This window comes from Triplophysa rosa, linkage group LG7 (genome assembly GCF_024868665.1).
Source record: "Triplophysa rosa linkage group LG7, Trosa_1v2, whole genome shotgun sequence".
Lineage (NCBI taxonomy): Eukaryota > Metazoa > Chordata > Actinopteri > Cypriniformes > Nemacheilidae > Triplophysa > Triplophysa rosa.
Window position 1 is genome coordinate 759,788 of NC_079896.1, and position 10,261 is coordinate 770,048.

At 42.9% G+C, this 10,261-nt stretch overlaps 1 protein-coding gene across 2 annotated transcripts in view; it reads left to right on the forward strand.

The window, feature by feature from the left end:
* cacna2d2a (calcium channel, voltage-dependent, alpha 2/delta subunit 2a) overlaps positions 1–10,261 on the forward strand; it is a 143,255-nt gene that overhangs the window by 32,389 nt on the left and 100,605 nt on the right. For both annotated transcript variants that reach the window (XM_057337493.1, XM_057337494.1), the window contains exon 3: positions 1,742–1,858. In XM_057337493.1, the coding sequence (XP_057193476.1) occupies positions 1,742–1,858 (117 nt within the window). The remainder of the gene's footprint in view (positions 1–1,741; positions 1,859–10,261) is intronic.

The window sequence follows — 10,261 nt, forward strand, 5'->3', positions numbered from 1 at the left end:
TATCTCCGTGGGGACAGTCCATAGGCGTAATGTTTTTATACTGTACAAACTGTATATTCTATCCCCTATCCCTAACCCTATCCCTAAACCTAAAGATCATAGAACACTTTTTGCATTTTTAGATTTGTAAAAAATATTGTTGTGGGATATACAAACATGAACGCACACGCGCGCACACACACACACACACACACACACACACACACACACACACACACACACATCACACACACACACACACACACGCACACAACCTTGTTGTGATTTCCTCCACATTTGGACTTAATTTCCTCCTGTGAAAGCTGGAGTCTGTGAGTCACTCTTGCCTTTCACACTTAACTGAAAACACTTTCATTATTTATTTCTTAAAGTCCACTGCAGCTCAATACGGTTTAACTTCAGCTCTATATGTAAATATTGTTTTGCTTCTGCTTTCAGAACAACAAGTGAGTGCAGCAGTGAATTCTAAGCAGTTTTATAATGAATTCATATAAATGTTATGATGTCGTGACAAATATAAATAAGCATAAATATTTACTGAAATGTTTAAGCTCCACTTTGTGTGTTTTGTTTTGATGACTGTGCTACTTTATTTTTAAATGTGGAATTTATTAATGCTAAAGAGAGATGGTAGTTTGTCATGTTGTTGTTATGAAGGGTGTTGTCCTGTAGGGGGCAGTTGTTGTGTCTAACCCTGGAAGAAATTTCATAAATGTTTTTTATTGCTATAATAACAATATACAAAATCAAATAGGGAATAACAATAGCATATTACAAAATTACTTCAGTGTCCAATATTTCTAAACAAAATTAGACAAAACATAAATGTCCAATACAAAAAAAAAACTACAATAACAACAAATGGGGAAAGAAGAAAGGAATTATTTACAATTTTAAAAATAAAGAGACTCGGACATAAATTTATAGAAGTCAGAGAGGGATTGTTTGTCTTTGGATATTTTATGGATGCTAATACATTTTTAATTCATTTAAAAACAATTTAAAGAAGGAATATCGCTAATCTATTTACATTAGTGTAGGCTATATGATATTTTCCCATCATTACAATAATGTTTAACATCAATGATAGAAAAGCCATCAACATACACCAAAGTCCAGCCGACTGTAAATGTTTTGCCAAAACTTTAATGTAACAGGGCAAGAAAAGAATAAATGCGCTATAGTTTCAGGTTCTTTTAAGCAAAAAACACAGCCTCTGCTTCAGAACGAATCTCAGCGAAAACTCACAAATGTCTTAAAGATGAGAGAGTGAGTTGAGTTTGAAAAGTGAGCCGTGTCACTGTGTGAGATACTTTGTGTATTTTTGTTCTCAAACAGGCTAATGACTTCATCAAGGGCACTATAATTGTATTCCAGAAATAACAAGCATCACACTTTAAACTAGCACAGCCCCTCCAGTGGCTTGATGCAGACACGCGCGTCCTCATTCACATCAAACACGGCTTGTGTCAAAGCATGTTTGAGAACGCACGCCTGGACCTCAGTTTGACACAGATGGATTTGTGGGTAATGGAGTCTCTGGGGTGGAGGGGGTGCGACGACACCTGCTGTGTGTGATTGTGTGTAAACCACATGACCTTAAATCCACAGATCCACACTTCTTACTTACATTTCAGCAAATGCAATTTCATTTAAGACCTCATGAGGTCAGATTTGTGGTTATGTGTGAAGTGGTTTTATTGTGAGTTTCTTTCTGACCTTTGACCTTTGTCCTGTGCAGATATACAGCGAGAAGAGAAGTCAGTTTGATGTGGTGAGAAACACGCCCAAACAGCTGGTGGAGACCGTGGCGAGAGACATCGCCCGACTGCTCAACAGAAAGCGTAAAGCTCTGGAGGTGAGAGCTCAACATCACACGTGAAACCGTGTTACGTTATCCATCCGATGTCTCTTTTCATCAGAAAAATATTGAGTTTCTAAAAAAGGAATATGATCAATGCTCACGTTCTCTATTAGTCCGCTTCACTGAGCAGGTCATGAGTTTGTCTTTATTCTGGGGCGTTGCTCGACCTAAAGCTCTACTGGGGCACAGACCCCCTTCACTTTTTCTTACAAACCTAGAAGTATGCAACACAATGCACTGTACAAACTTCCCTTGCTTAAAGGGACACTTCACCCAAAAATGAAAATTCTGTCATCATTTACTCGCCTTCCAGTTGTTCCAAATGTGTATAAATGTCTTTGTTCTGATGAACACAGAGAAAGATATTTTGAAGAATGCTTATAACCAGACAGATCTCAACACCCATTGACTCCCATAGATGTGTAAAGTCTGGTCATCAGTGTAGTATAACACCGTCATCACAGTCTGGTCTGAGCTGAAAACAGACGGAAACACATTCTGACTGTTGTGGAAGAAAAACGAGTGTTTATTAAACTTGAGAAGTGAGTCATGTGAAACGTGCCGGAGGATCTTCACAGAATTTCTGCTCATAAATTGGTGTTTGAGTGAGATTAACTGTGATTCAGTGCTGGTGTTTATTTAACAGACTGAAAGTGACTGTAAACCAGCCATCTGAACTGAAATTACTGTAGTGATGCCGGTACAGTGACATGCGGAACAATTACAGTCGTCGTCTTCATATCTTTTAGGGGCGATTCACATTTCACATCTTTAGCGCACGCAAATTCGTTATTTTAAATGTAGATGCGCGGCAGGCGCGCAAACAGGGAGCGATACGGTCGCGGTGTGCCGCATCGAGATGGAAATGATTTTCAGAGTGCCGCGCGTGCACCTTGACTAGCGTCTGTTTTAAATGATTATGGAGTAAACCGTGTTTTCAAAAAAGTCCTGAGCGCTTTTTATGAACGCCAGCGCCTGCGTCTTTTTCTGCAGCTCAGAGCGTCTCTTGAGGTTGAAAAAAGTTCAACTTTTCGGAAAATAAACGCCCTACCTTTTTCCATAGCAACGGGTGAGGAACGTGATTGGTCGAGAAGGTTCAAGCTCGAAAAAATGTTTTTTTCACGCTAGTTTTGTATAAATGTAAGTTTAATTTTCATATATTTCATTTATGATGTCCAGAAGACTTGATTTCAAACAAAACATGGTAATGTAGTGTTATTAGTTGAAGTGACGGAAGGTGCCGGGACCCAACCCAAGAGAGAGAGAGAGGGAGAGAGAGAGAGAGAGAGAGAGAGAGAGAGAGAGAGAGGAGAGAGAGAGAGAGAGAGAGACAGAGAGAGAGAGAGAGAGTGAGAGAGAGAGAGAGAGAGAGGGAGACAGAGACAGAGAGAGAGAGAGAGAGAGAGAGAGAGAGAGAGAGAGAGAGAGAGAGAGAGAGAGAGAGAGAGAGAGAGAGAGAGAGAGAGAGAGAGAGAGAGAGAGAGAGAGAGAGAGAGAGAGAGAGAGAGAGAGGGAGAGAGAGAGAGAGAGAGAGAGAGAGAGAGAGAGAGAGAGCGAGAGAGAGCGAGAGAGAGCGAGAGAGAGCGAGAGAGAGCGAGAGAGAGAGAGAGAGAGAGAGAGAGAGAGAGAGAGAGAGAGAGCGAGAGAGAGCGAGAGAGAGCGAGAGAGAGAGAGAGAGAGAGAGAGAGAGAGAGAGAGAGAGAGAGAGAGAGAGAGAGAGAGAGAGAGAGAGAGACAGAGAGAGAGAGAGAGAGAGAGAGAGAGAGAGAGAGAGAGAGAGAGAGAGAGAGAGAGAGAGAGAGAGAGAGAGAGAGAGAGAGAGAGAGAGAGAGAGAGAGAGAGAGAGAGAGAGAGAGAGAGAGAGAGGGAGAGAGAGAGAGAGAGAGAGAGAGAGAGAGAGAGAGAGAGAGAGAGAGAGAGAGAGACAGAGAGAGAGAGAGAGAGAGAGAGAGAGAGAGAGAGAGAGAGAGAGAGAGAGAGAGAGAGAGAGAGAGAGAGAGAGAGAGAGAGAGAGAGAGAGAGAGAGAGAGAGAGAAGAGAGAGAGAGAGAGAGAGGAGAGAGAGAGAGAGAGAGAGAGAGAGAGAGAGAGAGAGAGAGAGAGAGAGAGAGAGAGAGAGAGAGAAGAAGAGAGAGAGAGAAGGAAGAGAGAGAACGAGAGAGAGAGAGAGAGAAGAGAGGAGAAGAGGAGAGAGAGAGAGAGCGAGAGAGAGAGAGAGAGAGAGAGAGAGAGAGAGAGAGAGAGAGAGAGAGAGCAGAGAAGAGAGAGAGAAGAGAGAGAGACAGAGAGAGAGAGAGAGAGAGAGACAGAGAGAGAGAGAGAGAGAGAGAGAGAGAGAGAGAGCAGAGAGAGAGAGACAGAGAGAGAGAGAGAGAGCAGAGAGAGAGAGAGAGGAGAGAGAGAGGGAGAGAGAGAGAGAGAGAGAGAGAGAGGGAGGGAGAAGAGGAGAGGGCAGGAGAGAGAGGAGGAGAGAGAGAGAGGAGAGGGCGAGAGGCAGAGGGAGAGAGAGGGGAGAGGGAGAGAGAGGAGAGAGAGGAGAGGGCAGGGAGGAGAGGGAGAGAGAGAGAGAGAGAGAGGGAGGGAGAGGGAGAGGAGAGGAGAGAGAGCAGAGAGGGAGGGCAGAGGAGGGAGGAGAGCGGAGATGGGAAGGGGGAGGGGAGGGAGAAGGGAGAAGGGAGGGGAGGGGGAGGGGAGCGAAGAGAGGGAGGGGGCGGGGGGGAGGGGGGGGGGGAGTGGAGTGGTTGGTGGGAAGGGGTGAGAGGGAAAGGCGGTTAGTTGAGGAAAAGGAAGGAGAGGGAGAAAGAGGAGGGTAAGAATTGGGGAGAGTGGAGAGGTAGGTGTTGTTTTTAACTGGTGTCTGTGTATTAATCACCCCTGGGAGAGGGAGAGGGAGAGAGAAAATTGGCCCAGAATGAGAACAGGCCTTCAGGCATCAGGAAATGAAGTTATGAAATCATTGATTTGAAAATGAGCTGCAGAAGAGATGAGAGAAATGAAGAGAAATGGAGAGTGTGATGTAGGACATGATGGGATGTAGCTGAAAGAAGAGAGGACCCGGCTCAAGACCTGTACTCTTGTCATGAAAGATCGGAGGGAAATTCTGACAAAAATGTTTAGAAATGGAGCTTGTAATAAAGCTTGTTTTCATATGAATGTCTGCGTTGATAAAGAAGTGTGAAATTACACATGAAAAAGAGTTTATGAAAGCTGTGGTAAATAAACCAAACCAAAATTCTAGTGACTATGAAAATGAAGTGTTTTTTTCCCGTGACAGGTGGAGTAATGTTATCTCATCTGTCATTTAGTAGAGTTTTCATCTATGGGCTGAAATGAACAGAAGTTATGTTATATCTCATGTTTTCATCCAGGATGAACAGAACGGGAGTTGTGCTCTTCAGTTAATGTTTGTTTCTGGTATTTTTTAATGGGGTCAAACACAAACTGGCTCACACCTGCTTCTGTAGGTCAGACCCCGTGTCCCAAATACATCAGCTCTGTTTTCAATAGTGTGACATTAAAAATCCTGCTAATGACACAACATGCTTCTCATCTATTGTGTGTGTGTGTGTGTGTGTGTGTGTGTGTGTGTGTGTGTGTGTTCATGTTTGTATATCCCGGTGGGGACTTAAACCTGAATACACACCAACACATGGGGACTCGTGTCACCGTGGGGACCAAAATTGAGGTCCTCATGGGCACAAAAGCTAATAAATTGTACAGAACAATATTTCTTACAAATCTAAAAATGCAAAAAGTGTTCTATGATCTTTAGGTTTAGGGATAGGGTTAGGGATAGGGGATAGAATATACAGTTTGTACAGTATAAAAACATTACGCCTATGGACTGTCCCCACGGGGATAGTCAACCAAAGCTTGCGTGTGTGTGTGTGTGTGTGTGCGTGCGTGCGTGTGTGTGTGTGCTTGTGCGTGTGTGACAGATGTCATGGTCTGGTCTGGGATGCTGTCATGTAAAGAACAGTATTGCAGTAGCACAGATCAGCTTAGCTGTGTGTGTGTGTGCGTGCGTGCGTGCGTGCGTGCGTGTGTGTGTCTCTCTCTTTTTTCCTCTCTCTCTCTTTCTCAGTTTGTCTCTCTCTTTCTTTCATACACCCGTCCTCTCTTTCATTTGGATTTCCCAGAAGCAGCTGATAGAGCAGAACAGGAGCTGTCAATCAAATGTCTGAGTGTCACTTGTGTGATAGTGATGTCACACATCCTGGTGAACTTACAGCGGAGGTCTGTAGTATATATAGCTCTATTCGGACGGGATTCGTTTTATATGGGGAGGCGGGGTATAGTAATTATTACCGGAGCTTCACAGTCATTTTAGTCCCGTCTGAATGTGCCATCTCAGTAAGAATTACGGACAATGTCGGGAAAGATTACGGCGACTTTTAGCTTCTGTAAAAAGGTCTGGAATAACTATCTCAGGTAATATGAATCCAGTGTGAACAGACCAGCTGTAAATAGGCACGTAAATGTGTAATGTCTTTTGGTGTTTAAATGTAGTTTTCCGCGGTCGTTCGAGTATGGAGGCGTCTGATAAAGGAAGCATCAGGTTTTATGCGCTTTTATGCGGCGGGAATAAGCACTTGTTAGAGGCACAAAACTTTTTTTTATCTTTAGGTAGAATTAAGATTATAATAAANGAGAGAGGGAGAGAGAGGGAGAGGGAGAGAGAGAGAGAGAGGAGAGAGAGAGAGGAGAGAGAGAGAGAGGAGAGAGAGAGAGAGAGAGGAGAGAGAGAGAGAGAGAGAGAGAGGAGAAGAGAGAGAGAGGGGATGAGAGGGAGAGAGAGGGAGAGAGGAGCGAGAGAGAGAGAGAGAGGAGAGAGGGGCGAGGGAGGAGAGAGGGAGAGGGGAGAGGGAGAGGAGGGAGAGCGAGAGATGAGAGAGAGGGAGAGAGGAGAGAGAGGGAGAGGGAGAGAGCGAGGAGAGAGAGGGGAGGGAGAGAGTGCGGAGTGAGGAAAGGGAGAGGGAGAGGGAGAGGGAGAGGGAGAGGGAGAGGGAGAGGGAGAGGGAGAGAGAAAATTGGCCCAGAATGAGAACAGGCCTTCAGGCATCAGGAAATGAAGTTATGAAATCATTGATTTGAAAATGAGCTGCAGAAGAGATGAGAGAAATGAAGAGAAATGGAGAGTGTGATGTAGGACATGATGGGATGTAGCTGAAAGAAGAGAGGACCCGGCTCAAGACCTGTACTCTTGTCATGAAAGATCGGAGGGAAATTCTGACAAAAATGTTTAGAAATGGAGCTTGTAATAAAGCTTGTTTTCATATGAATGTCTGCGTTGATAAAGAAGTGTGAAATTACACATGAAAAAGAGTTTATGAAAGCTGTGGTAAATAAACCAAACCAAAATTCTAGTGACTATGAAAATGAAGTGTTTTTTTCCCGTGACAGGTGGAGTAATGTTATCTCATCTGTCATTTAGTAGAGTTTTCATCTATGGGCTGAAATGAACAGAAGTTATGTTATATCTCATGTTTTCATCCAGGATGAACAGAACGGGAGTTGTGCTCTTCAGTTAATGTTTGTTTCTGGTATTTTTTAATGGGGTCAAACACAAACTGGCTCACACCTGCTTCTGTAGGTCAGACCCCGTGTCCCAAATACATCAGCTCTGTTTTCAATAGTGTGACATTAAAAATCCTGCTAATGACACAACATGCTTCTCATCTATTGTGTGTGTGTGTGTGTGTGTGTGTGTGTGTGTGTGTGTGTGTGTTCATGTTTGTATATCCCGGTGGGGACTTAAACCTGAATACACACCAACACATGGGGACTCGTGTCACCGTGGGGACCAAAATTGAGGTCCTCATGGGCACAAAAGCTAATAAATTGTACAGAACAATATTTTTTACAAATCTAAAAATGCAAAAAGTGTTCTATGATCTTTAGGTTTAGGGATAGGGTTAGGGATAGGGGATAGAATATACAGTTTGTACAGTATAAAAACATTACGCCTATGGACTGTCCCCACGGGGATAGTCAACCAAAGCTTGCGTGTGTGTGTGTGTGTGTGTGCGTGCGTGCGTGTGTGTGTGTGCTTGTGCGTGTGTGACAGATGTCATGGTCTGGTCTGGGATGCTGTCATGTAAAGAACAGTATTGCAGTAGCACAGATCAGCTTAGCTGTGTGTGTGTGTGCGTGCGTGCGTGCGTGCGTGCGTGTGTGTGTCTCTCTCTTTTTTCCTCTCTCTCTCTTTCTCAGTTTGTCTCTCTCTTTCTTTCATACACCCGTCCTCTCTTTCATTTGGATTTCCCAGAAGCAGCTGATAGAGCAGAACAGGAGCTGTCAATCAAATGTCTGAGTGTCACTTGTGTGATAGTGATGTCACACATCCTGGTGAACTTACAGCGGAGGTCTGTAGTATATATAGCTCTATTCGGACGGGATTCGTTTTATATGGGGAGGCGGGGTATAGTAATTATTACCGGAGCTTCACAGTCATTTTAGTCCCGTCTGAATGTGCCATCTCAGTAAGAATTACGGACAATGTCGGGAAAGATTACGGCGACTTTTAGCTTCTGTAAAAAGGTCTGGAATAACTATCTCAGGTAATATGAATCCAGTGTGAACAGACCAGCTGTAAATAGGCACGTAAATGTGTAATGTCTTTTGGTGTTTAAATGTAGTTTTCCGCGGTCGTTCGAGTATGGAGGCGTCTGATAAAGGAAGCATCAGGTTTTATGCGCTTTTATGCGGCGGGAATAAGCACTTGTTAGAGGCACAAAACTTTTTTTTATCTTTAGGTAGAATTAAGATTATAATAAATCATTTAGCCGGAGCTATATGTATAGTATATATATATATATATATATATACAGTATATATGAAGAGTTTGCTTCCAAAATGAGATAACAAATTTGTCAAAAATCCAGTTTTTTATTTTATCATGTTTTATTGTGTTAGTTAGCTGTATTTTTTTAGTTTTATTGTATTTTCTGAGTTATTATGGCTTAAATCAAAACAAACCAACTGCAGTTTGATTGATATTAATTGGAACAATAAAAAAACATGATTTCTGAACATTTTAAAAAACATAGTTATCTTATTTTGGAACCAAAATCTTCATATTACCTCACTAGTTTTCCTTGCGGAAGGTTTGCATTAGTTACAAATGGGGTAATAAAATGTTTAAAATTAATTTTTCATATTTAATAACTTACTTATGACGTAAGTAGCTGTGTAATAAACAGCATCGGTGTTCAGCTTGACTTATATACATGATCTCTTACTTATATATATGTTTGCACACGTGATATCATAAAGCAACGTCATACGCACATGATGACAGGCGATGGCGGTGGTGCGTAAATCGAGTTACTCCTCCCACTTCTGGTAGTTTTCTTTAGATTTTTGATCCTGTGCAAATTGGCCATTAACATTTCAGATGGCTTGTGGTAAAATTACTTTACCGCACCTCCCCATGTAAAACTAATCCCGTCAGAATAGGGCTTATGATAGTGTTTATTCGTCTATACAGACACATATTTTGTTGTTATTTGAGCTGTAATTTTCTCTCTTAAGCACTGATCTTGGTGGATGAGCTTGTAATTCCCTTGGGTATTTTTTCTGGGTGTAAACAGTCTCTGATATTCTGGCACGTATCATGAGGCAGTTATGTCATCTGATAACACACGCTCACACACACAGAGTTTCCCCTTCTGAGCGTTTTGTGTCGATTTGTTTGTGAAATCTGGTGCTGTGGTGGTCTGTTCTCTTGCCGGGATTAATTGGGTGCCCCTCTGATCTTTTCACGGGTTAAATTTAGTCCTGCGCTTTCTGCCGGCCCTAAAAATAAACACAGGATTAATTACTCCTGCTGTTACTCTGAGGAGAGGACAGGGAATAACAGCGCTCTAGACGTTCTGTGTGGAGAGATGCTGGAGACGGAGAGATGTGCTTGAAGTGGGCTGCAGGAGAACTCTTTCATCATGAGGAGGTAATGAAAGAATGACAGTGACAGATGGCAAAGATAAGATATGCAAAATAATTACACAACATCACTGCACTCATCTGCATGCACTCACGCACTGATTTCTCAAAAGTGTTTTTCATTTGTTCTCTCGTTGTAAATCCATTCCCCCCTTGTACCTCTCCGAACTTAAAAGTTTCTCTTCCGCTCGGTCACGAGTCCCTCTGAAAGAAGTGGAAGAAAAAACCAAGAAAGTCATTTAGATTTCCATTTCCTTCAGGTGCAGAATGAGGTTGTTTTAGTGCTCCGGTCCCTTTGGAAAGAGAGAGAGAGAGAGAGACAGTGAGACAGTGAGAGAGAGAGAGAGAGACAGAGAGAGACAGAGAGAGAGAGAGAGAGAGAGAGGAGAGAGAGAGAGAGAGAGAGGAGAGAGAGAGAGAGAGAGAGAGAGAGAGAGAGAGAGAGAGAGAGAGAGAG